Consider the following 24,666-nt stretch of genomic DNA (forward strand, 5'->3'; position numbering starts at 1 on the left):
AATGCGAACGAGAAGGCTGCAAAGGAGTCTGGATCTGATAGTAGTCAGCTCTGTTGTTAATCGCTAAGGAAGCTATTCGCCAACAATGAGCCCCTTCGTACAGTGGCTGCTGGACATGACCGCTGGGGCACCGCTGCCATTCGTTGCAGCAGTGGTGGTTCTAGGACTGTCAGCGACGTTCCTATTCCAGGTAAGAAATTATGTCAAGACAGGCACAATATTTGGCTGACACGTCCTTGACCATCCGCAATGCATACTTTTCGCCTATGTCCAAAATCCCAGGGCCATGGTACGCACGACTGACGGGAGCGAGACTGGCGTGGTCGGTTTTCCGCAGCAATCGCATTCACTACGTCCATTCACTGCACCAGAAATACGGACCAGTCGTACTTATCGGGCCTTGCGAAATTGATGTCTCAGACCCGTACGCCGCGAGAGATATCCACCGCATGGGATCTAAGTTCACAAAAGCTCCATTCTACGCACTTCTGTCTCCTGGTCCGGTGGACAATATCTTCAACTTTCGTGATGCTAAGCTGCACATGCAACGGCGCAAGCTCTACGCACGTGGCTTCACTCTGGGAAGCCTGCGCAAAGAGTGGGAGCCGACTGTGCGCAGAATCGTACAAATTGCTGTCAACAAGATCAAGCAAGACGCTCGTACAAACACAGCCGAAGTCATGGGCTGGTGGACTCTCATGGCCAACGAGATAGTCTGTCGCTTGACGTTTGGAGGTGGCCACGACACCGTCGAAGTCGGTGTAAAGGATCCCTTCGTGCTTATGCTGGAGCGGCGTATGGGCGACGCAGCGCATCTTCTCAAGCACCTCGCGCCGCCACTTTTCTACATTGGTCGTCTGCTCGCAAAGGTCATCCCACGTCTCCACGATGTATTCTATTCCCAAGAGAAGATGTTTGCAGCTGGTGGTGATGTGGTGATCAACGCCCGGTCCAAGAAGGCGAATGGCGAAACCACTAATCTTTTCGTCAAAGCTCTCGCGGAAGCAGAGCAAAGCGAGGAGAAGCTGGCCACTCTTTCAGATACCGACATCATCACCGATGCAGGGGCGCTCCTGTTAGCAGGATCGGACCCAGCCGCCATATCTTTAACTTTCATGTTGTACTGCGTCCTGAGCCGGCCGAAACTGCAGAAGGAACTCGAGGAGGCATGTAGCGCCATCGAGGGAGAAGTGACGGACGAAGCATGCGAGCGGATTCCCCTCCTCAATGCTGTCATTGATGAGAGTTTGCGATTATACGGTGCAGCGCCTGGGTGCATGCCCAGAAGTGTGCCCTCTGAAGGTGCAGTGCTCGCCGGGCACTACATTCCACCTCAAGCCATTGTGAACACGCAGAATTGGACTCTGCACCGCGACCCAAGCATATGGCCGAACCCCGAAGAGTGAGTGGGGGAATGAGGTTTCCAGACCGCGATGTTCGCTAATGCTCTGCAGATTCGATCATACACGCTGGCTACGGGGCCTCTCGCAAGCACAAAGTCTTGCATTCAGCCCGTTTGGCCATGGCTCCCGCCAATGCCTCGGACTGTACCTGGGCAGGATGGAGATGCGCTTGGCCACGGCCATGTTCTTCCGAGACTGTGCAGGTGCAAAGTTGGCGGCTTCGGCGACTGCTGAGAGCATGGAGGTCTACGACAGCTTCATCGCGGGCCTGCCACGAGATCGTCGGTTGGAAATCACCATGAAGTGAATGCATTGGGAGAAGAAGCAGATGGGACGTGTCGGTCAGCGTGCAGGACAGAGGGCCGTTGGAGATGTTTCGAGGGAGGAAGCACTAGTTAGGGGCTTGGCAGTCACGTGAACGTCGCCGCTGATTGGCTGTGGCGTTTAGCATCAACGCTTTTTCTCGCGCTCTCTTCCTTTTCCTTCCTATCGACCTTGTTTGATCATACCCTCAGTTTCACCTGTAGGCCAGTGACAACAACCATCTCATGCCAGTCTATGCATCGTCTCCAAGCGGTCATGTTGTTTGACAGCCTCACCGATGATGTGCTTCCTGCATCCTTCGACGTGGATTCGCTTTGCGAGCGCTGACCGATGAGCTTTGCCACGCAGCATTGACTACTTGCAGATGGGCTGCGAATGAGTAGACCAAGGTAGGCTTACTGGTGATCACATTTCTTCAAAACTCCAGATTCAGATCGAAATGGCCCCATACCTGCAAGAATCCACAGAGCTTGTATTCCCTGACTACGAAGCTGGGATCTCGTGGTTTCCAGCTGCTGCCGACAAAGAGACCCGCCAGAGAACTTTGGTGAATGCTTCGCACATTGACGATCTACATCGTCTGCTCGCAGCGACTGACGTGCAGATCGTGGTTCCACAAGATGCAGCGTACGCGAATGCGATACACTGCTGGTCACAGACAGCAGAGAAGCCGGCCGGCGTCGTGGTCTATCCCACTCAAGCACACGAGGTCTCCGCTACTCTACAGTACGCCATCGGAGCGGGTCTTGACATTGCCATCAAATGCGGTGGGCACTCCACAAATGGCGCGAGCAGCACTGACGGTGGTGTGTTGATCAACCTGGCAAAGATGAAGAAGATTGTGGTGGACCCAGAACGTATGCTTGTTCACGTTGGAGGTGGCTGCCTCTGGGGAGAGGTCGATAAGGCAGCTTGGCAGCACGGCTTAGCGGTGGTGGGCGGCAGTAACGGAACCACCGGCGTAGGCGGTCTGACCTTAGGCGGCGGGTATGGTATGCTCACAGGCGAGCACGGTCTGGCCATCGATAACTTGGTCAGTGCGGAGATTGTCCTCGCAAATGGAAAAGTGGTCAGAGCTAGTGAGTGTCACAATAGTGACCTGTTTTGGGTATGTTCATTCGAATGCCTGGTACAATGCTTTAACTGATGTACTCAGGCATTGAGGGGGGCTGGCCACAACTTTGGCATCATCACCGAGTTGACCCTCCGCGCTCACACTCAAGGCGATATCTTCATGGGCGCTTTGGTGTTCCCACCGGTCCCGCAGGTCGTCAGTAAACTCGTGAAGCTTGTCAATGATCTCTATACCGTTACGGACACCCCAGCAGGACCATCAAGTAAGAGCGCCGGCAAGACCATGGGCCTCCTTGGTATCACCCATCAGCATGGTCGTACCGGAATCCTCCTTGTGGTTACATACAACGGTCCAGAGCAAGAAGCTCGCGAGATCTACAAACCATTCTTCGAGTTAGGTCCCGTCTTCGAGAACACCCGCATGGCGGCTTATCCGGAGGTGAATTCACAGGTTCCTGCAGCACACGGCATTCGGAGTTCGATGAAAGGCGCTGCTTTCACCTTGCCAATCCGCGACACCTTCTTCCTCGACATTGTCAGAAGGTATCAGGAATTCATGCAGCGATGTCCGGAAGCCAGTGGTTCTCTGGTTGGTTGGGAGTTGATGGATCCTACGAAAGTATGCGCCTCCGACAATGGCAGCTTCGCAACTCGTGGCTTTCACCTCAACAGTGTCATCATGCCAATGTGGAGATCTGCAAACCTCGACGATACCTGCCGTAACTGGGCTCGCCAGATTGGCTCACGCTTCCAAGACGAACTCGACTGCAGCATGGGAAAGGGAGTCCGTTCTGATAGGGGCGCTGTCCTCTTATATGGAAACTACGACGTAAGTCGATTCATGCTCAACTTGATCAGCAAAAGTTAACCCATGCCAAAGCAATACGATGAGACTGCGGAGGATATCTTTGGGGCGAACTATCCCAGACTTCAGCAATTGAAGGCAAAATACGACCCAAGCAACATTTTCAACAAATTATACCCAATTGAGCCAAAGTGTTAGATTAATGCAAAACAAATGCCACTCACTGCGCTCTGCTTTCCTGGTAAACTGCAATCAATAGCCGACTGCGCCAGCTGTTGCTCAGCCAAGGCGCGTGGGCGAGGCTCACAAGCAAGAGATCCGCACAGCAAGTGAGCACAGTGTAGGAAGCGCCAAGAATCGTTCGCTCGCCGAGTTGCGTTCAACAGCTGAAGGAAGCCAGGTCGTCAGGCGATGAAGATCAAATGCAGAGCGCACGCTTTGCTTCTCAACGAAGCGCACATCTGAAGCATCACCATCAAGATGCCGTCCTACGCGATTCTTGGTGCTACCGGCAACGTTGGACAAGCTCTGCATCGAATACTGCTACAGTCCCCAGACAATACCATCAATGCATATTGTCGCTCCAAGCAAAAGCTCTTCACCATCAGCTCACAAATTGCGGAACATGCACGAGTTACCGTCTATGAAGGAGCCATCACAGACATCGATCTGCTCGCAAATTGCATTCGAGACACAAAGGCAGTCTTCCTCACCATTGCCGTGTACGACAACGAACCGAATTGCACTGTCGCCCAAGATGCTTCCCGCGCAACTCTGGCAGCGTTCGAGAAACTACAATCTGAGACTCCAGGACGAACCCTACCCAAGCTTATCATCCTCTCTTCTGCCAAGATCGACAAACACCTCTCACGAAACATGCCAGGTCCTGTACTCGCCATCATCAACCGAGCCACTTCAAACCAAGCCAACGACTTAATCGCCGCAGAGTCATTACTTAGAGAACACGAAGACTGGATCGAAATGATCTTTGTCAAACCTGGAGGCTTATGCCGGGACACGCAGAAAGGTCACAAGCTTAGCCTGGACACAGAGCAGACGCCACTTTCATATTTGGATCTGGCAGCAGGCATGATCGAAGTTGCAGATTCAAAAGATGGCAAATACAAAGGAAAGAATGTTAGTGTGATCCCTACGGGCGAAAATCTTCCCATTCCTTGGGAGAGTGGATTGGAGGTTGTGAAGGGCTTGCTGGCGCACTACATGCCTTGGACTTATCCTTACACGGCTCCCTTCAGACTTTAGAACATCTCTTCAATCTTTGACTGTGGCTCTGTCATTCTCTCGTGCTGCTTCGCAGTTCTCATGTGACTCCATGCTGGGCTCGGAGTGCTTCCAATTTCTCGGTGAGCGAACAATCGGTCCCGAAATTGAAGTGGCAACTCAACTCCCAAACAGCATATACGCCGATATGTCTGCTCACTGAGGATTGCAAACTGATCGCAATGCAAGGGTCTCATTTGAGGACGTTTAGTGAAGCTGTGATAATGAGACATGTGCGATACGCGAGTGGAACAGGGTTGTTCATTTTTATGTACCCATGATATGCTATGAATCCATCTGTAGATGCCAATCCGCCTCTCACTGCACATGTGGTGCCTTCTTCAATGACATCCAAAGCTCTCGTTTCGCCCAAATCGACCAGATCTTCTGATCGAGGAAATCACCAGTCTTCTCAGTATCAAGCGTGATATCGTAGTGCCACAGAACCTTCGACAGGATCAATCTCAGCTCAGCGTATGCCAAGTTCTTGCCGATGCAGTTTCTCACGCCCACAGACCAAGGTTGGAATGCAGACCAGTTGTTGACGCCCATTGCTGGGTCATTCTTGTTGAGGTGGCGCTCTGGGATGAACTCGTAGGGCTTTGTGAAGTTGTAGTCGGCGTAGTATGTGCCCAGGTGGCTGAGGCCAACCCGCATCTGTTGCTGTCAGTATGATGATTTGAAGGAGGAATTATAAAGTACTCACGTCTTCTGGAATGAATTTCCCACAAACAGTGGCGCCGCCTGCGGGTACCATGCGAGGTGGCTGGCCAGGAACAGAAGGATACATGCGGAGCGTCTCGTCGATGACGGCAGTCATGTAGGGCAAATGGTTGACAGATTGCAGATTGATGTCCTCAGGCGAAGCAAAAGTCGAGCGAACCTCAGCAACAGCCTTCTCCATGCGATTGAACTTGCAGAGCAGATATGTCATCCCGCAAAGAGCAGAAGCCGTGGTTTCAGACCCTCCAACAACCATGACCGCGGCATTGTTGAGCATTTCTCCTCTGCTCATACCGCTGCCGTCCTCGTTGTCTTCGCCGGACTTGACAATGACACGATCCCAGAAGTCACCTTGCTCGCCAGTCTTTTGCATGCGGCGGCCGATCTTCTCGATAGCGTAAGTGTAGTTCTGTTGACGCTTGCCTCGCAGCTCCTTGGGTAGGACATAAGGAGTCAAAGGCTCAATACCCATGCTTCTCATGACATGCGAGATGGCAACACTCTTGAGATTCTTGTGAATGGCATCGACCCAAGGATGGATTTGACGATCACGAAGACTGTTGAACGATTCGCCGAAGGACAAGGCTCCGATAGTGTCGAAGACGGCCATGTTGAAATAATTCACCATCTCGACGGCTTTGCCAGATTCTGCAACTTCACCGAGCACCTGCACGAACAGGTTGGCGTACTCCACGATGGTCTTCTCCTGAGTTCGAAGACCTTTGTCTGAGAAAGCGTGGCCGAATAGACCTCTGAATCGAGCGTGGTTCTTCGTGTCAGATACGAGAATACTCATCACACCGTTCGGTGCGAGCGGCAGGCGAATCGGATCTTTGAGGAATTCTGGTCGACCAGGAACGTGTGCAACGATGTCTTTCCATGCCTGAGCATTCGAATAGCTGAGCTCATCTGGCTTGATGCGAACACACTCGCCGTAAACTTGATGGAAGCCACGTAGTTGATGATGCATGGTTCCTCGTAGCAATGCAATTTTCCATGGTAGCGATGTGGCTCTCCAGAGGATAGGCCCAGGTGCCCAAGCAAGAGGATGAAAGAAGAGGTTGTAGATTGCTACTGAGGCAATGTATGCAAATCCTGCGAGTGGAAGTAAGAGCAACAGCACTGCTGCGGCTGCAGCACTGTTTGCTGGGAGTATGCTGAGCGTCGACATGGTGACTGAATGTCAATGGCAGCAACCGAGACGAACGCTGAACTGGAACATGCAGCACAAATAGGTGCTGCTATGGCTTTCCTGAGGCTGATTACATCTCGGCAAGCGATGAAAGGTGTATGTTGGCATCTCAGCGCTATCCAGCTTACGCTCGATCCTGCCATTCATATTGTTAGAGCTGTGTCGGAGTAGGCATGTGCTGATCACTTCGCTCGCCGACATAAGTCTTGGCATTTTAACAGCTGCACGCTGCCTTGGGCACACTTCGAGCTCACACGACCACTTGCTCTCAGTCGGCACGGTCATTGCGGCGTTCCGATATCCCGTACATTGTTCGGTCCTGAGGTTGATCAACATCGGCACGGAGTCGATACCGTTTCTGTAAGTAGTCGCTTCCTCCTACAGTAAGGATGTTGTTGGTGGCGTTGGCGTTCCTTCGAGATCTAGCACTCAGCAAAACATGTCGACACGATGCGGGAGTCACCGAGACTCTAACTTGATGCAACAGTATGGAGTGTTACCCAAGAAAGCAACCCTCAAACCGACGCCATTCAAAGTGCATATTGCGGAGGAGAAACTGCAGCTGTTCACAGATCTGGTCCGCTTATCGCCAGTAGCGCCTGCAGTTTATGAGAACTCGAACACCAAAATCGGTCGTCGATATGGAGTGCGTCGTGATTGGGTTGCTGAAGCCAAGGAAGTCTTATCCACGACATTCAGCTGGCGAAAATTCGAAGAGAGGATAAATCGGTATCCCAACTTCAGAGTAGCACTCAAAGATGACGAAGACTTGGAGCTCAATATCCACTTTGTGGCTTTGTTCTCCAAAAGACAGGATGCTACACCCATCATACTCTACCACGGCTGGCCCGGCACTTTCGTAGACTTTCTCGAGATACTTGATCGGCTTGCAGCAAGATATACTCCGGAAACACTGCCATACCATATCGTGGTGCCGTCATTACCAGGGACCGCGTTCTCCTCTGGCCCAACGACCGACGTCGATTACTCATTAGTTCGAGCAGCGTACTGTCTCGATTCACTTATGCTTGGACTGGGTCTGGATCATTACATTGCTCATGGCGGCGGCCTCGGGGCAGGAATCGCCAATATTCAGGCATTGGCCTTTTCCTCTTGTGAAGCTTTCCACGTGAATACCTTTCTGATGGCACCTCCTGTGGATCACGAGAAGTTGTATGTCGATGAAGAGGACAAGAACAACATCCGCCGATGCGTGCAATTTCTTCGTACTGGAATGGCATATGCCTCGGAGCATGGCACACGACCTGCAACTACTGGTCTGACACTGCAAGCAAGTCCCATAGCGATGTTGAGCTGGTATGTTGTTCGAATGCCAAAGCATGGCAACGTGTGACTGACAATCTTCAGGGTTGGCGAGAAGTATCTCGAATGGTCAGATGAAGACCCCCCTCTCGAGGTAAGTGGATTTGTGACTGTTGCAAGCTGCTTGTGCTGATAATGATCAACAGAAAGTGCTCGAGACCGTGGCACTTTATTGGCTTACAGAAAGCATTCCTCGCGGGCTATACGCTTTTCGAAAGTAAGCGCATGTCTTCAAAAACACTGTAAGGACTCGTACTGACGATCATGCTCAACAGAATCGTCGGAGGGCCACCGCCGCGGTTACCATTTATTGAGAAGCCGTTTGGATATTCCACGTTTCCAAAGGATGTCATGCCTGTTCCAGTAAGCTGGGCAGCCACGACAGCGAAATTGATTTTCTTCAAGAAGCACACTAGTGGTGGCCGGTTTCCGGTGAGTCGCTTCTCTCAGCTGGGTTGGAGACATGACTGATCACTCGGTAGGCAATCGAGAAGCCAAGGCTACTGCTAGAAGATATCGAGGCGTTCGTGAAAGCTGTGCATCCAGCATCATCCCCCAGGAAGCGTCGAGCAAGCTCCGAGTTGGACAGTCCCAATAGCGTTCGGGATTTTCGCATTTGATCTGTGCCACATTTTTAGAAGTCAATGAAACGGCGCAGATGTATCATTACGTCCGAGATCAAAGTTAAGCAACGCCAGGCCGTAGATGGATATGAGCATGAAAGTAGAGCGGAGTTGACAAATTGATTGGCAAATTCCAGCAGACGCTGTTTCCGATCTGCTGGGCATTGGAATATATCGCGTGGGCTTAGATAGCCTTTACTGCAGCTTCGACCTTTGCGCTATCTCAGAATATACATTTAGAAGGAGAGGAGCCCAGTCGTTCCCAACATCCCCAAGACGGCTCCAGCAAGCGGGAAGAGTGCTCGAATTGCGTTCAGTCGATTCCATGATTGCACAAGTGCGGAAGCGTCATAGATGTCTGTCCTTCCGTTCTCTTCCGCAGCGAACAGCGCGTCGTTGGTTCGCTTCATGAATACCCAGGTATATGGGATCATAGAGACGGTGGTTGCGGCTGCTGCAAGGAAAATGCCGTATGACTGCCCTTCGGAGTTCTTCGTATATGCACCAAATGCATACAGGACAGCAGTGGCGATGGCAATTCCCGGGCCTTTACGGTGTCCACTGTGGAAGATATCACTCCATTGTCGGATCAGATGCGGTCCCTCAGAAGTATTCTTCGTGATCACAGGTATTGTCAACAAGAACAGTGACATGATCGTGCCTGGCCGGTGTCAACAAAACTTCATCGGATCTTCGCTCGTTTCGTACCAGACAAGAATGATCCCGTAATGACGGCGATCGCTTCAGTACCGATCTTTGTATTCGCCATTGTCATAACCAAATGGATTCGTTCAAGGCGTTGTCTTCGGTATTCACAGGAATGAGTGCTGTCGTTGACAGGAGCAAGCGATGACGAGAAAGGCAATGTAGCAGCATCCAGTGACCAGTCTACCAGCTACCATTGTGACCGTGTGGAAACGTCACTGCCGCTTCCTATAAGTTCCGGTCAAGTGTTGCACTGCAGCCTTTGAGCTTGGTATGCCGGTCACGTGATCTGTCAGATACAAAGCGACTTGCTTCGCTCGCCGAGACAAGCAGTCCTGCGGTTTGTGATTCGTCGATCCTCTACAGCACCATTCTGTACACGCAGTTTGCCTACCAGACATGCGCCGACCGAGCTCTGTGGCCTCGAAGCTATGGCCATCGATATGCGACAGCGCTGAGTGAGGATTGCGCAGGCAAAATGCTCGGCTTTCGCACAGCGTGTACAGCTGTAGCTGTCAAACGGAATGTTTACTGCATAGATAAGTCGAGCACAGTTCTCTCTGAATGGCGTAACCAGACGACTCTCATCATCATGTTTCGACAAATCACGTTGACGGCTGCGGTCGCAGCCGTTGGTATGGCTGCCGTGCAGGCGCCGACCCTCGCGCAAATCCCAATCCTGTCCAGCCTGTTCGGGAGCTCTGATGAAGATGCGGCACAGCTCGACGGACGCATTCAGGCTCAAGATTTGCTCAGCTCACACTTTGGCATGTATGGCTGGCCAGGACAGTCTTTCGACTACGTGATTGTTGGTGGCGGAACTTCCGGCCTCGCGATGGCACGAAGGTTGTCGCAAGATGGCTCGGCCTCTGTTGCAGTGATTGAAGCGGGAGGCTTCTATGAAATCGATGCCGGAAACGCGACAGAAGTTCCCATGTACCTCTTCAATTACTTTTTCGACAATGGGTACATGAGTAAGTGTACTCGCTAGAAGGCATCTTCAGCTCGCGAAAGACCCGTCTCAGACATCTCTGTACCTCCTACTGACTACTTTTGGTAGAAAATCCACTTTTCGACTGGTACCAGTACACAACTCCACAACCGGTATGTATCGCGGAAGGTCGACCTCGAGCGGAGACTGATTGATTCCAGGGCCTGGCGAACCGGGAGATGTTTTACATGCAGGGCAAGACGCTTGGTGGCAGCACAGCTCGTGGGGCCATGTTGTACCAGAGGTGAGTTGTCTCGATCTGCGTGGGAAAGTTCATCATGCTGACAATTGGCCAGAGGATCGAAAGGAGCCTACCAAAAGTGGGCTGACCAGGTTGGAGATCAATCCTATAGCTGGGAGAATTGGCTTCCGTACTTCCAAAAGGGCGTAAAGTGGTCAGGCCCGAACACGAATCCTCGACCAGCAAACGCCACGGCTGTGCATTCCACTTCTGCCTTTTCTGCCGAAGGCGGTCCACTCAACGTCGCTTATCCGTATCTCACCAACGCCATCTCGTCCTGGGTGGACAAAGCCTTGGAGAAGTTGGGCTTTGCGCAAGCATCTGGTTTCTCCGATGGTAACCTCCTTGGCAGAGGCTACATCACCCACACCATACACCCTCACACTCGTCGTCGTGAGACTTCGTCAACATCATACCTTCGCGAAGCTTTGATGGACAGCAAGAAGTTGAATCTCAACATCTACACTCGAACAATGGCCAAGAAGATCTTGTTCGACGAAAACAAGAAGGCTACCGGCGTTGTCGTGAACACGGATGGCTTCGAGTGGAAGATTGCGGCGAACAAAGAGGTGATCGTGGCAGCAGGCTTCTCCAGATCGCCTCAACTCCTGATGGTCTCTGGTGTCGGACCCAAAGAGGTGCTTGAGCCCCTCGGCATTCCAGTTCTCTCTGATCTGCCCGGCATGGGCAAGAATCTCCATGATACCATCATTCTTGGCCCGACGTACCCGGTCAAGGTGGAGAGCCACAGCCAGCTGCTCGGCAGCAAGGAGACTCTTCCGCGTTCCATCTACGAGTACAACAATTTCCGAACAGGTCTGCTGACAAACCCTGGCCAAGACTTCTTCGCATTTGAGAAGCACCAGCCTGGCATGCTCAGCGAGAGCACTGCTGCGCAGATTGATGCGGAGTATCCAGCTGATTGGCCAACATTCTCATACATCGCGCTTGACGACACGTTCGTGCCGCAATTCAATGGCAAGAACTACTTCAGCATGTCTGCAGCATTGATGACCACTTTCAGTCGTGGAACAGTGAGCATCACGAGCAATGACACTGCAGTGAACCCGATGGTAGACCCGCAATGGCTCGCCGATCCTCGAGACAAGGAGTTGGCCGTGGCTGCCTTCCGACGTTGCCGATCTTTTGTTGCGACTGAGACGCTGCAGGAGGTCATTGCCGGACCTGAACTGCTACCAGGTGCCAAGTACCAGACTGACGAGCAGATAATCGAGTACATCTCCAAGACCTCCGATGCTTATTACGCTGGTGTTGGTACTTGCAAGATGGGCAAGAAGGACGACCCGATGGCAGTTCTCGATTCGAAAGCGCGTGTGCGAGGTGTTGAAGGTGTACGCGTTGTCGACTCATCGTCTTTCCCGTTCGCTATTGATGGGCAGCCTATGGGTACCGTGTACGCGTTGGCGGAAAAGATCTCAGCGGAGATCCTGAATGAGGCATGAGTATTGCGTCAAATCGGAACCGCTGGGAGTTTTGAAGGCCATTTTCTATCTTCAAGCATTGTTTGAACAGCATGCTGACGAGGGCGAATGGCATCTAGCAGTCGATAGATTGGGTGCGAGAGCAGAAGTCGTCTTCAAGAGGGAGACCTGAAAGGTGATTCGGACGTAACTGTCTCAGTCCCGAGACCATGGCTATAACAGACCATTCTGGCGCTGCGGTGCAAGGCGTTTGGCGTTCATGCTCGACCGGGTGGTCGTGTTGTAGCAGAGAAATAGCATTTGATTGAGGCAATTTCACGAAACCGGCTCATCCGTGACGAATCATGTCCCCTCGTAACGCATTCAGTGCCATTGGTTGCTCAGATGTTGCATTTCCGGACGAATGTCGCTCGAATTGATGAAGTTGAGAGCAGCGGGAGGAAACTGCTATGGAATGCGAGACGGGACGTTTTGCCAAGCTTCATACTGTAATTGCCTAAGGCACCAATGCAAAGTCAACAACAACTCTCTTTCTCTTTCCACTTCCAAGATTACATTCTTGCACTCTGCTCGTCCACACCATGCTCCGTCCCGTACCCGACACCATCCACCGAACCCATCTCTACGCATGGCGTCAGCACCTGGATAGGTTTCTGTTTAGAACAACCTCTCTCGTCTTGACGACAGAGGAAAATCAATCACAGCCAGCAGCTTGAAAAGCGTACTGACGTCTCTATGGATGTCATGAGAAATGCTGAGAACTATGGATTGTGGCCCAAGCTCAATATGAGGCCATTCCGACGCAAATGGCTCGATGCGAATGTACGGATGACAGCGACCTCAGTCGAGGAGTGTTGGAGCCCAGCAACTGCTCCACCAACCTGTCGCTCTACCGAAGGCCCCGTTAACAAGGAAGCCAAGCAGAACAACCCAGGACTCTTTCACTTTCCCAGTGGCAGTAACTCCCACTGCTTGGCCCCTGAACTCGTCTTGCCGCTCAGCAATCTCAGTCATTGCAGCTCCCAAATCCGCATAGCTCAACGCGGTCGCCTGCTTGTCCTGTGACCCGCAAGATATCAAGGCATATCCAGTACACTTCTCTCCTTGAGCATCGTGGAGCGTTGGCGGGTCGACCCAAATGTACTTCACGAGGCCGACAGCAGCTGCGGCTTCATACACAGTACACGCCCGTCTTACATCTGCATATGAGTAGTGCAGACAAAACATGACCACCTTATGCACGACCTTCGGCGTCTGCGCGGCTAGTGGTGGATTCAGCGAGGCACTTCTGAGGTTGACGATTGTTGGCGCTTCGAATTCGCCCTCGCCTTGGAGTTTGCGAGCAGTCCAGAGAGTCTCTCGGATTGCAGTCGCTGTTGAGAGTGCCAGATCTGTGCCCATTTGCGAACCATTTTGTGCCACGCACATGAAGATGGTGCCCACCTCGGCCAGGCACGACGCCAATACTGATCGATTCCCGACATCGCCTTCGAATATGTTTATCGAGAACTTGGCTTTCTGCTCCAGCTCGGGGAATGCTCTGAACAGCTTGTCTTTTGATCGGACGAGGATGTTCAACACGAGATCACTGTGCTCTTTCTCAAGAAGTGCTCGTAACACAGCAGATCCGGTGGCCCCCGTGGCCCCAAGAAGGGCATATCTCTTGGTGTTAGACATGGCTCTCTACAATGCCTCAGAGTGAAGCTCGATCTGTAGATTATCTGATCAGTTTTCACTACTTCGAGTTGGCGCATGCGATGTAGGAGCTGGATCTTCAAACCGGACATTGCCACCGACATGGAGCGAGCAGGCCGCTGAGCGAAACTCTTGGCACATATCGGACCTTCGAACATCCATAGCCTGGAGCACCTCAGTTCCTCATGCCAACAGCTAAATGTGCCAGAGACGGCGCTACCGGATGTTGGAACCGACTTAGCTGACGCCTGATGGTAATTGCCTGATAATGAATCTGGTTGTATTTCCAGCGTCTGCAGCAAACTTCACGCGAACTGGTTCTCAATAAGACGACAACAGCTCCAAAACGCGATTCAATCTTAGCACAGCTTAATGTTTCATGTCTCTAATGTGGCACTAAATGCTCCGAACGCCGGTCTACTGCGCAAGAATACCATCGTCACCGCTCATCGACAGAAAAGTAGCACCCAGAGCCCGCTCAAGCTGCAAGTCCGCCCTGCGACATTGTTAGCTGGAAGTGCCAGAGGTCGTACCGTTCCAACTCACATACTCTTCGGCGCTGCCTTCGAAGCAGCTTCTTTGAGGTAAAGCTTGGTCTGTATGGCTTGCATCAGCAAATGCTCACACTACTGCTTCCTGGGTGGCTTACCTCTTCCGTTGCATCATACTCATAAAGCCACTTCTGGAATGGCGGCGATCCGAAGTCAGCGTTCGCATCTGCGCGGTCGTCCATCGCTGCGGACTCCTTGTCTCCGCCGTGCTGGCTACCATCGGGCGTGTTACCTTGAGTGCTGCCCTCATACTGGCTATTGCTCTCTCCCTCTTTCTCATTTGTGTATGGTGCAGCATCGCTGCTGCCGTTACCCGCAGCGTTGCTCCAAATCATGCTCATCTTATTGCCAAGATCGTAATTGAATTGGGACAGCGCCTGCATCTTGGTCACACGCGGCATGCGAATTTCTTGCCATGACTTGGCGATCTCCTGGAACTTTGGCTTCTTCACGCCTTCAAGAAGAGTTGTGAGCACTTCAATGTCTTCAATGATCGAAGAGAAGCCCTGGGCTGCGTTTGGAAGCATGGCGTGAGCGGCATCGCCAAGCAGAAGCAACCTGCCATGCTCGCTAGACCATTGAGGAAGTTCTGGCATGGAAGCCAGGCGCCAGCGGCAGCATGACTTCGCGAGCTGCAGCACTGATGTCAAGGCAGGGTGGCACTCCTTGAAGTACTCGCGCACGTACTCAAGGTCTCCGTGCTGAATATGTCAGCATTGGGCTTTCACAGCATTGGGGTTCCATAGCATTTGGGCTCTTAACTTACTTCGTCCCACAGCCTCGGGTTGTCGTTATCCACGGCTTGAATCGAGAACATAACTTGGAGGCGTCTCAGCTTGCTGTGGTACCTTGCCATAGCGTACCCGCCAGTTCGAGTACAGAATATCGAATCTGTAGAGGTGATCCAGCTCTTGGCGTTCTCATCATTCACCAGCGCGTCGTAAGGGATCTCTACCGGATAGTGTGTGGAAGGAGCTGGCATGGGTGAGTAGTCTGATGTGTGCAAGACCTTGGACCGCAGGCGCGAGAGAATGCCATCGGCACAAATGACGAGATCTGCGGTCGTAGTGACGCCGTTATTGAGTTGGATGGTGGCTTTGCTCTCGCTCTCCTCGATCGAGACCACTTCCGAGCCGAATGAGATACGAGCACCCGCTCCCACTGCGCGGTCGTGGAGTAGGCTCACCACACTTTGGCGATCTGAGCCCCAGTCCTGAGCGGCAGGCATTTGCATCATCAGGCTATTATCATAAGCATTGCGGAACTGATGTGCTGAGATCACGTCCGAGATCAACGAGAAGGACTCCTTCAATCCCCATCGCTCAAGGCAGCGAGTCGCGCCACCCATGATGAAGATCGCTCCTCCCTGGGTCGAAGCACTGGGTCTCCGCTCATAGACCTATCAAAGGGATATCATCAGTTCCAGCTGCTCCATCTGTGTCTCGAGAGCACGTACTTCGACATCATGTCCCTGCTTTGCGAAGCGGAACGCGGCTGCCATGCCGCCAAGACCAGCGCCAACCACCGCCTAAGAAAGTTCATTGTCAGTGCCGACCACTTAGATGTGCAGTCTCCACAGAACCTACTATCTTCAGACTTGATCGAGACTCCATCTTGAGAGGCGTTGTCGGTATCAGGATCCTCTGTCGAGACAGGCACGTATGCAGGCTTGTTCAAGCAATATTGCAAGAGTGGAACGATCGTCGCCAAAAACGGCATCTGGTACAATGGTTTATGGATAGGCAAGCCAAGTGGATCTCATTCCACGTCAAAGTGTTTATGGACTCCATGTCAACGGAATTGACAGTCTGTTCCGTACGCGAGCGGCTGTCTCTCAGTGCTGCCGACACCACGGCCCCGATGCCTTGCTACACATCGGAGCGTTATGCGAACTCGCACTCCGAACGCCAAGACGTCGGCACGTGTGTGCATGAATGCTCTTTTGCGCCCCGCCCTTCTCTCACAGCACTACTTTGGGATATTGAATCTCTCGCTACATTCGTGACAAACCCTCTGAAGAAGAGCTCATCGAAAGTTCGAGCATACATCCTCCCAAGACACGACCGATCATGTGGACCAAAGTACTCTTACTCCTCAGCTTGTGCATTCCACTTGCAATGTCAATGCCAGACCTGGCTAAGGTCCACGACCCCAATGGTCCCAAGGCCCTTGTATGGGATGCTGCAGAACCAGATGCACCAGAGGCTCCATTTGGTGCGTACATTGCTTTCATCGCCGGTCTACCCAGGAGAAGCAGCAAGCAGACTAATCACTTCGAGCAGAATCTACCAAAGACCTATAAGCTGTGGCTTGCCTGGATACTTTGCGTCCTCTCTTGCGATAAATAACGTGATCTGGAAGATTACGTTTCTGTTTGGAAGCGGTCATCTCGGCATCTTCTGCATAGTCTATAGCAAGCATGGTGGTCAGTCAACACTAGAAATTCAGTTTGCTTAGCATTTATCTCTCAAGCTCGCCGAATATTCATGTTGTTCGCAATGCTTTCAGATCTATTGTGGCGCATCCGCAACGACTGGCAGCTGTCAATTTCACGAGAGCGCAGCTTTATTGAATACACCACTTCTCTACGCAGCTCGCGGCTGAAGTCGTACCCACAACGGACTCTTGTCCCACAAGATCCATACGTGCTGCTGTCCGAGCCAGTCAGTGTTTCCCATTCTGGCTGCGTCAAGCTGGATGTCGAATTCCCAGATCATGCGAGCTAGAATTAAACGCATCTCTGCATGAGCAAGCTGTCGCCCGATGCAGTTCCTTACTCCGAGACTGAAAGGTTGCGATGCAGATGATTTATCGCCAACAAATTCTGGGTCTCCGAGCCAACGCTGAGGCAGGAACTCATCTGGTCTGCGGAAGTTTGAGCTTGATCGGCAGGCGGCGTACTGCTGAACGGCGACAGAAGTCTATGCTCTCGTGTTAGCGACCAACTTGGAAACGCACGAGTAAGGACTTACGCCGCCTGGTACCCACTCCCCAGCCACCAGCATACCATTTTCGGGCACAATCCTATTGCTCTGCATTGGTACGGGTGGATACAATCGGAGAGCCTCGTCAATAACGGCAGACATGTAGTCTAGCTTGCCCACACTGATCAGGTCAATCTCTTCGACAGAGGTGAACGAGTTCCTTATGTGTACTTTGAGGGCCTCGAGAACGTGTGGGTTCTGCAATAGAAGCCAGGTGCAACCTGCAAGTAGTGTTGCTGAGGTCTCACTTCCAGCTAGCACGATTGCACTGGCATTGCTGATGATCTCTTGCCGAGACATGCCACTGGATTTCTTGCTGCGGTCATCTTCTTCACAGAGGACTGCATCCCAGATATCTCCGCGAGCTTCCTTGTGTCGCAGGCGCTGATCGACTTTACTTTCAGTGAAGTCTGCATTTCTTTTGCGCATGGCCAGGAGTTTCTTTGGAGCGATTAGAGGAATGACCCAATCGAGCTTGCAGCGTCTGATGGCATTAATTATGGGTATCGCCTTCACATTGCCTTGAATCGATGCAATCCATTCGTGGGTTCGAGCATTGAGACAGCAGTCGAAGGATTCGCCAAAAGAGAGATCCCCGATGATGTCGAATGTCACCCAATTGTACCACTCGGATATATCCACAGAGCCAATGCTACTACGCTCTCGCAGTCGCACCATCAATAGGTCGATGTGCTTCTGGATCAACGGCTGCTGGGTTCTCATACCTTTATCGGAAAAAGCTGGACCTAACATTCTTCGAAATCTGGTATGGTTATGTTTGTCTGCAGCAAGTATTCCTGGCGTACCATTGTGAAACGGTGGAAGATGCATTGGATCCTTTGGGAATTCCGGATTCGACTGGTAAATCGTTTTCGAGGCATCTGGTGTGATGTACGATAACTCGTCTGGAGCAAGTCGAACGACGGGACCATATATCTCGTGCAGTCTCGCTACATCATGAGTGATGGTACCTTTGACGGTGCTGAAAATCCATGGCAATCTCGTTACAGCCCAGAGCTTTGGGCCGGGATACTTCCGCAACGGGTGCAAATACAATCGGTAGAAGCATAGTCCGGCAATGCTGATCAGAGTCTGTAATGAATCGTCAGAAGTGTTGTACCGGATCCTCTGTGGAACGACTTACCAACACAAGCAACAGCAGTGATGATTTCATTGCCGCGCTGAGACAACTGCTCAATATCGACAGTGCAGCCATCTCGCACTTGGAAATGAACGACTACAAGGACTACTGTCAAGACTTCTTTGAGCACTCGATGCGATCTGCTATAGTGACTGGCAAATGGTTGCGACTCTGCTTCATCTGCCACTCTAGATCGATCACATTCGGCTTACACATTGACGCTTGTGGTCTTGGCTGACTTTCGGACCTACTTTGTGGTCGGTCAGCGAAATGCCAAGCTTTTGGATTCACTCTTCCGACACTTCACCTATGGATGTGCCAAGACATACTATTTCTCTGAAACAGCCACAAGCAAAACATTTCGATTGTAAAAGTGATGTCTACTTGAGCAAGGAGAATACGCCATACTTGTCGACCTGGTGCAACTTATCGAAATCCAGCGGTGTCTGCCTAAAATTCTACTTCTCCTAGCATGTTTAAAAATGTCCCACTCCGAAAATCAGAACCACCATCCACCAGACGCATTCATATAATCTGTGTTCTGCATTGGTTGTGGAAGCATTGACATGCCGATCTGAGCAAACTTGTATTTTGCCTTGCTGGCAGCTTTCCTCATGAACTCTGAGCTCCTGGAACTTTTAGTCGAGCTCAAGGATGTGGTGCTTGGAGTGGGAGACGGGGTCTTGTGATCATCTTCCCCAGACATGTTCTTCTCGTCGCTCAGATTCTCTGGCAGTTGACGAATGCTGATGCGAAATCGTGGATAGCTGATTTGATCTCGTGCAACAATCTTGTCCGTTGGGTAGGTGGGATAGGCGAACATGCTGAGATAGATAGGTTACCTCACTACATAGCGATCTGCCTTCTCATGTATCTCACTATACACTTCAGCACTTTTCCGAACTCCGTGGGCTTCGGGATCTTCCTATGAGAATACGGACAAAACTGGTGAGGCTTCTCGGTGGAGTGCTCCGAAGCTTACCACTTTCAGTCAGATGGAATCCTACGCTCCGAAGCACTTGCCCAGTTTCGGAGCAAATTTTCAAGTCTCTGTCTAAGTCAACAATCAAGCAGTCGACTGGCAAGTTCTGTCCACCAATTCAGCTAGTCGACAATGGAGACGTTCAAGGGCAACAACGATGTGTCTCGACTCAAAGGCAAAGTATGCCTGGTCACAGGAGGAGCTTCTGGAATCGGACTAGCCACTGTGCAGCACTGGGCCGCTGCTGGTGCCCTGGTTACCATCGCAGATTTACGTACTGAGGAGAAAGGCTGTGCTCTCGCTCAAGACATTTCTGACGAAACTGGAGGCAATGTGAATTACGTTCGATGCGATGTAACAGATTGGGACAGCCAGATCAACGCTTTTCGAAGTGCTGTTACTTTTGGTGCAAAGGAGGAGCTCGATGTCGTTGCGACTTTCGCCGGGACAGCTTTTGCTGCGGAAAATGTCGTCGATCAGGTGTTGCGAGCTGGTGAGCCTAGCTTGGAATCAAAGCTTGCTCCACCAGATGTTCGAAACATTGACATCAATCTCAAAGGAGTATACTACAGTACCTGGCTCGCTCTCTATTACATGCGCATGAAGCCGGGTGCTCGGAATTCTCCATCGATCCAGGACGGAATCAACACAGTACCATTGGCAGAGAAATCACTCGTCATGGTCTCCTCCATCGCAGGCTACTTCGACTCTCCTAAGACTGCGACATATCCCGCAAGCAAGTTCGGAGTAAGAGGTCTGTTCCGCGCCACTCGAGCCAGGACTCTCGACATTGGTGTCAGGTGTAATCTATTGGCTCCTTGGTTCGTTGACACACCACTTGTTGCTCCCATCAAGAATGGTATGGCAGCTCGAGGCATTGATATTGGCAGAGTGCTGTCTTTCGCGAGCATTGAATCATGTGTTGAAGCAGCTACTTTTTGTGCTGTTGACACCGAATTGCATGGTAAGTGTCGAAATTGACGTTTCACCTTGCGTCATTGCTAACAATATGAAAGGGCGTGCTCTAGCAATTCAACCAGAAGGTATCTTCGATCTGAAGGATGACTTTGAGCATGGTTGGGCAGGAGATCAGTTGAGGCCGATCATTCAACGCAGACGTGATGCTGGGTTTAAAGCATGAGTGGCCACTACCGAATGATGCATTTCTTTAGGTGTCGCATCAACCAAATCAAAAGACTGTATCCTTTGTGGACTTTCTGTGTCAACCTCCCCTCCTTAGTTCGTGCTGAGCGTAAAGCGTGAGCAATGCGTCATCTTCAGCATGTATTAATGCCTTCGCCAATTGGAGATTGGTCGATGATATGCTCATTGCAATGTGTGTAGAAGCCGTGGCTGTACGCATGCTTCTCGTCAGATAGTGTATAGAGCATTCATGTTAAAGAGTTTTGTCGTTTATCGCGTGAGAAGTTGAAACATTGCGCATTGCAGTTGCACATGAGTTGTTCAGCATACGATTTTCATGAAACGCCTGCCTACAAGGTATGATGCTACTCAACCATTCTATGCCTTTCGCCTGCCACATGCCGTCCATTTGCGCCTTTCGAAAATGAGATCCAACAATCATGTAATTCAAATGGCCTCCGCCTCGATGACGCCCCATGGGAAGCCGATGATGCCAGTGTAGTCCTTGAATCGCAGACCAGCCTGGCCGAGAAGCTTCTCCCATTGCTTCTGAGTACGCTCGCCAGCAGCGCAGTGACACATCATGTGCAGATCGAGAGCAGCGGCGATTGGGATGACCTCATCAACCGAGGCTGGAATGACCGGCTCGTAGATGAGAAGCTTGCTGTAGCCTGGAGTCATCGCTTCTCGGAGGCGAGACAAGATCTGTGCAGACTCCTTGTCTGGCCAGTTGTGGAGGCATGAGTGGATGAGGTACGTGCGGGCACCCTTCACTGGGTTCTCGTTGAAGAAAGAGTATGGAACGGTCTCGACATTGGCAGGCAAGTGGCCGCGCTTGGCCGCCTCAGCCACAACGTTTGGTTGATCCTCAAGGACGAGTCGGGCATTCTTGTACTCCTCAGGAAGGACCTCTGCAAGATTGAGCATATCAATTCCGTGACCGCCACCAACATCAACGCAGAGGGCAGTCTCTGGGTTGTAGCCTTCGAGCAGACGTTCAGTTGGGTAGATCTCAGTCCACTTGGGGAAGTCAGAAAGCAGAGAAGCCAAGAAGTTGTTGAAGGTGGTGTGGACTTCTGGGCGCTCATTGAGCCACTCGAACATGCCCAGCGAAGAGTTGACGACACGGCACCACGGTGGGTGCTTGGCATCGATTGGGTTCTTGTACTTGGTCTCCTTGAAGTAGGTTGGCAGGTTCTGCATCTGCTGCAGAGAGACATCCCAGACCCATTGAACACCAGTGATCATGCCGTTCTTGTCCTTCAACTGGGCGGAGAGCTCAGTGTCAACAAAGGTGTCGATAGCAACCTCTTTGATGACACCAGTAGCACCAAGAAGACGAGTGAGACGCTCAATAAGCTCCTCATCGCCACCAATGCCAGCTGCGATCTCGGAGACAGTCTTTGGCTTCGAGGAGAGTTGCAAGAAGAGACCAGATTCGGAGGCGATCTTGAGAACGATGAGTTGCATGGGCTGGGTCAAGGTGATCTTGTTGATGAACTCGTGAGGCTTCTCGAGCCTGTTCACCAGGTTCTGAGCCTCGATCAAGGCGGCTCTGCGACCAAGATCATCTCCATCGAACGTCGACTGGTCGATCTCAGCAAGCGCCTGCGCCACAGTGGGCTCGGACAGCTTCATGGCAGGCATCTTGTTGCGTTGAGGAGCTCTGATATTCTCGGATGGCACTGTTTAAGAGAGGATGATGCAGCCTGAGCTTCGCACTTATTTAAACTGCAGAAGGCTGATGTGCTGAGCTGATATCTGTCCTCAGAGGCAGCAACGCCATATTTATCCCACCGTCGCCTGCATTTCCTCGCTGGCCGCAGCTGTAAGATGGGAGCATCGTGTGAACACCACGATCTTGCTCGGATCGGAGAACGACTCGTGGTAAGCAGCATTCTGAGCGACTTCCAACACCCGAAGGCGAGCTATCAGCTGAGTTCGGACATCGTGGCTCCTGCTCGGCCAGCAGAGCGAGCGCCGGAGATCATGAAAAGCACGTGACTCTGTCGATTCGACCAGTTTGCTCAACCATGCAAGGAGAAGCTGTGGCCTGTGTCTTTCGCGATCATTTCGTGTACGATGCAGTTCTTGCGATTGAAGAAGGTGATGGAATGGGTAAGAGTTGGGAAGTGTGAGAAGTGAAGTTTGGTACCCGGTGTGGCCTGAGGCACCAACTCTACCAATTCTCTTGGCATCGATGAACAACTTCCGAGGCCGTTCGTGCCTCCAATCTCGTCCTACATCGACACGATATTGACATCAAGCGCATTCCGCCGCCCATCTCTGTTTTTGCCTTGTGACCTGCGAGATCTCATGCTACGGGTCACAAGTGAACTCGCCAATCCTGATAAGGTCCATTCAGCTCGCATGCCTAGACCGCGAAATGCCATTCCTGCGGCTGGAAAGGACACGAGCGAATGATATCACGATATGTCTGATATGAGATCCCTAAGGCATCTCGACCGTTCACATGCATTGTAATGTGATTCGCACGTCGCAATGTGGGTTAGACTCGCTGACCGGCCAAGATGGCTGAATCTCAAAAGGACGTGATCGACAACAAGACTGGCTCACCTATTCCGCTTGGCGCTACAACAAGGCATCACGAACAGTCTCACATTACTGCAACATACGCAATCATTAGGAAACTATGGCGACCATGACAACAACCACCGTCGCAATGAGCTCGCCACAGGTTGATCAGCCTCCAAGCATGCTTTCAGCAACAAAGACAAGCGAGCTGTTGCAGCTGAATCACGACAAGTATCACATATTCTTCGACAACTTCACCAAAATTGGGCTGGCTATGCACAATCACATTCCTCATCAGGTACTCACTCTCCTCGCACTGGGTGCCTCAGCGGAAGAGATCCAGAAAGGCTATGATGCAAGCGCAGCCTATCAGCGGACGTCAGGTTCTGTGGACTACGATGCAGTGTCTCAGATGAGTAGCTGGCAAGGTCTGCAAAGCTTCTATGGGGATGAATCTTACTATCGAAGTTACTTGCACTTCTTCAGCCAGGAAATCGAGAAGCGAGGATGGCCTTCTGTGCTTCAGAAATATCTTTTTGCTGGAACTGAGGAAAGTGATCGCTTATTGGCACGACACTTCGCAGGTGTCGTCCATCCCATAATCCACCTTGGATTTGGAGTGGAGTTCGAGGCTCCCGGTGTGATTGCGGAAGCACTTGCCCAGGCTGCGATTCACGACAATCGCCATTGCGATGCAATCGCTCGGATTCTGCTGTCGGCTGATGCATTAGTGGAAAGCGGAAGTGCTTCGCCGTGCCGCTCTATCGCCGATTTAATCGACGAGATTCAATGCGACGAGAAGCTCAGAGATGCCGCAAGGCCCTCTGACATGAATCCGCTCCTCATGGGGACTATCGGAAGAGCCAATGATCGAATGGCCAGCATCGCTGCCAAATTCCAAGTCTTACCGGATTCGGCAGACATCGAGCGTAAGACTGCAGAGATGTACAACGCGGTGGTTTGTTACACTGCAGGTGCGCAGCGAGCGGACCGGCACGTCAAGTTCGACTTCTTCTACGTAAGCAAGCTCTGCAGATCTCTGTCATCTGATAGCTAATCTGCGAGCTAGATGCACTGCGTCAATCTTTCCCTGTTCCTCGAAGTCTTCCGAAAGCAAGACTGGATGACAGATGCGCAAAAAGCCCGGCTCCTGCAATGGAAGGTTTCCATGGACTTGGCGATCTACTCCTCCAGAGGTGCTCCTGAGCCACAACTGCACGAGATTCGCAATCACAAGCCTAGCAAGCCCTCGGGATGGGACGGTATCATACAACGAGCTATCGATTTTCACGACGACTGTCACGTTGTTAAACTGATTCGAGCCTTGATTCGAGGACAGTCTATCTGCGCACCCTATGAGGACTGCGATGAGTTCCGCATCAAACGCAACGACTGGCTGCAAATCGGTCACATGGTCGTCGATTCTGTCTCGACAGGCGAACCATACTGGATCAGATCTGCTGGGTTCGATCATGCGTGGGAAGATGTGCCTTTGCGACAATAACTTC

At 51.7% G+C, this 24,666-nt stretch overlaps 14 protein-coding genes across 14 annotated transcripts; 7 read left to right on the plus strand and 7 right to left on the minus strand.

Annotated features, from left to right (window-relative positions):
• Nucleotides 1–200: 200 nt before the first annotated feature.
• Nucleotides 201–1,710, plus strand: RHO25_004777 (uncharacterized protein; the record flags this gene model as incomplete). The annotated part of the gene is made up of 2 exons (XM_023595690.2): nt 201–1,402; nt 1,455–1,710. The coding sequence occupies 2 exons, from the start codon at nt 201–203 to the stop codon at nt 1,708–1,710; spliced, it is 1,458 nt and encodes a 485-aa protein (XP_023457414.1).
• Nucleotides 1,711–2,166: 456 nt separating this feature from the next.
• Nucleotides 2,167–3,804, plus strand: RHO25_004778 (uncharacterized protein; the record flags this gene model as incomplete). Its single annotated transcript, XM_023595691.1, has 3 exons — nt 2,167–2,835; nt 2,884–3,630; nt 3,682–3,804. 3 exons carry the CDS (start codon nt 2,167–2,169, stop codon nt 3,802–3,804), a joined length of 1,539 nt encoding a protein of 512 aa, XP_023457417.1.
• Nucleotides 3,805–4,086: 282 nt separating this feature from the next.
• Nucleotides 4,087–4,869, plus strand: RHO25_004779 (uncharacterized protein; the record flags this gene model as incomplete). Its single annotated transcript, XM_023595692.2, has 1 exon — nt 4,087–4,869. One exon carries the CDS (start codon nt 4,087–4,089, stop codon nt 4,867–4,869), a length of 783 nt encoding a protein of 260 aa, XP_023457416.1.
• A 336-nt stretch (nt 4,870–5,205) lies between these two features.
• On the minus strand, nt 5,206–6,781 carry RHO25_004780 (uncharacterized protein; the record flags this gene model as incomplete). The annotated part of the gene is made up of 2 exons (XM_023595693.1): nt 5,206–5,544; nt 5,594–6,781. 2 exons carry the CDS (start codon nt 6,779–6,781, stop codon nt 5,206–5,208), a joined length of 1,527 nt encoding a protein of 508 aa, XP_023457419.1.
• Nucleotides 6,782–7,241: 460 nt separating this feature from the next.
• On the plus strand, nt 7,242–8,745 carry RHO25_004781 (uncharacterized protein; the record flags this gene model as incomplete). Its single annotated transcript, XM_023595694.1, has 5 exons — nt 7,242–8,119; nt 8,171–8,219; nt 8,272–8,342; nt 8,401–8,557; nt 8,608–8,745. The coding sequence occupies 5 exons, from the start codon at nt 7,242–7,244 to the stop codon at nt 8,743–8,745; spliced, it is 1,293 nt and encodes a 430-aa protein (XP_023457418.1).
• A 239-nt stretch (nt 8,746–8,984) lies between these two features.
• RHO25_004782 (uncharacterized protein) lies at nt 8,985–9,401 on the minus strand (the record flags this gene model as incomplete). The annotated part of the gene is made up of 1 exon (XM_065602592.1): nt 8,985–9,401. The coding sequence occupies one exon, from the start codon at nt 9,399–9,401 to the stop codon at nt 8,985–8,987; it is 417 nt and encodes a 138-aa protein (XP_065458664.1).
• Nucleotides 9,402–10,045: 644 nt separating this feature from the next.
• On the plus strand, nt 10,046–12,148 carry RHO25_004783 (uncharacterized protein; the record flags this gene model as incomplete). Its single annotated transcript, XM_023595695.1, has 4 exons — nt 10,046–10,427; nt 10,514–10,557; nt 10,606–10,688; nt 10,741–12,148. 4 exons carry the CDS (start codon nt 10,046–10,048, stop codon nt 12,146–12,148), a joined length of 1,917 nt encoding a protein of 638 aa, XP_023457337.1.
• Nucleotides 12,149–12,967: 819 nt separating this feature from the next.
• Nucleotides 12,968–13,804, minus strand: RHO25_004784 (uncharacterized protein; the record flags this gene model as incomplete). The annotated part of the gene is made up of 1 exon (XM_023595696.2): nt 12,968–13,804. The coding sequence occupies one exon, from the start codon at nt 13,802–13,804 to the stop codon at nt 12,968–12,970; it is 837 nt and encodes a 278-aa protein (XP_023457338.1).
• Nucleotides 13,805–14,239: 435 nt separating this feature from the next.
• Nucleotides 14,240–15,986, minus strand: RHO25_004785 (uncharacterized protein; the record flags this gene model as incomplete). The annotated part of the gene is made up of 6 exons (XM_023595697.1): nt 14,240–14,318; nt 14,369–14,418; nt 14,472–15,074; nt 15,140–15,772; nt 15,830–15,901; nt 15,960–15,986. The coding sequence occupies 6 exons, from the start codon at nt 15,984–15,986 to the stop codon at nt 14,240–14,242; spliced, it is 1,464 nt and encodes a 487-aa protein (XP_023457339.1).
• Nucleotides 15,987–16,958: 972 nt separating this feature from the next.
• On the minus strand, nt 16,959–18,531 carry RHO25_004786 (uncharacterized protein; the record flags this gene model as incomplete). The annotated part of the gene is made up of 3 exons (XM_023595698.2): nt 16,959–17,294; nt 17,346–18,449; nt 18,502–18,531. 3 exons carry the CDS (start codon nt 18,529–18,531, stop codon nt 16,959–16,961), a joined length of 1,470 nt encoding a protein of 489 aa, XP_023457340.2.
• A 466-nt stretch (nt 18,532–18,997) lies between these two features.
• On the minus strand, nt 18,998–19,321 carry RHO25_004787 (uncharacterized protein; the record flags this gene model as incomplete). Its single annotated transcript, XM_065602593.1, has 1 exon — nt 18,998–19,321. One exon carries the CDS (start codon nt 19,319–19,321, stop codon nt 18,998–19,000), a length of 324 nt encoding a protein of 107 aa, XP_065458665.1.
• Nucleotides 19,322–19,612: 291 nt separating this feature from the next.
• RHO25_004788 (uncharacterized protein) lies at nt 19,613–20,621 on the plus strand (the record flags this gene model as incomplete). Its single annotated transcript, XM_023595699.1, has 2 exons — nt 19,613–20,444; nt 20,497–20,621. The coding sequence occupies 2 exons, from the start codon at nt 19,613–19,615 to the stop codon at nt 20,619–20,621; spliced, it is 957 nt and encodes a 318-aa protein (XP_023457333.1).
• A 449-nt stretch (nt 20,622–21,070) lies between these two features.
• On the minus strand, nt 21,071–22,261 carry RHO25_004789 (uncharacterized protein; the record flags this gene model as incomplete). The annotated part of the gene is made up of 1 exon (XM_023595700.2): nt 21,071–22,261. One exon carries the CDS (start codon nt 22,259–22,261, stop codon nt 21,071–21,073), a length of 1,191 nt encoding a protein of 396 aa, XP_023457334.2.
• Nucleotides 22,262–23,306: 1,045 nt separating this feature from the next.
• RHO25_004790 (uncharacterized protein) lies at nt 23,307–24,662 on the plus strand (the record flags this gene model as incomplete). Its single annotated transcript, XM_023595701.2, has 2 exons — nt 23,307–24,176; nt 24,228–24,662. 2 exons carry the CDS (start codon nt 23,307–23,309, stop codon nt 24,660–24,662), a joined length of 1,305 nt encoding a protein of 434 aa, XP_023457335.2.
• Between the last annotated feature and the right edge of the window lie 4 nt (nt 24,663–24,666).

This window comes from Cercospora beticola, chromosome 3 (assembly GCF_033473495.1).
Source record: "Cercospora beticola chromosome 3, complete sequence".
NCBI classification, from domain to species: domain Eukaryota; kingdom Fungi; phylum Ascomycota; class Dothideomycetes; order Mycosphaerellales; family Mycosphaerellaceae; genus Cercospora; species Cercospora beticola.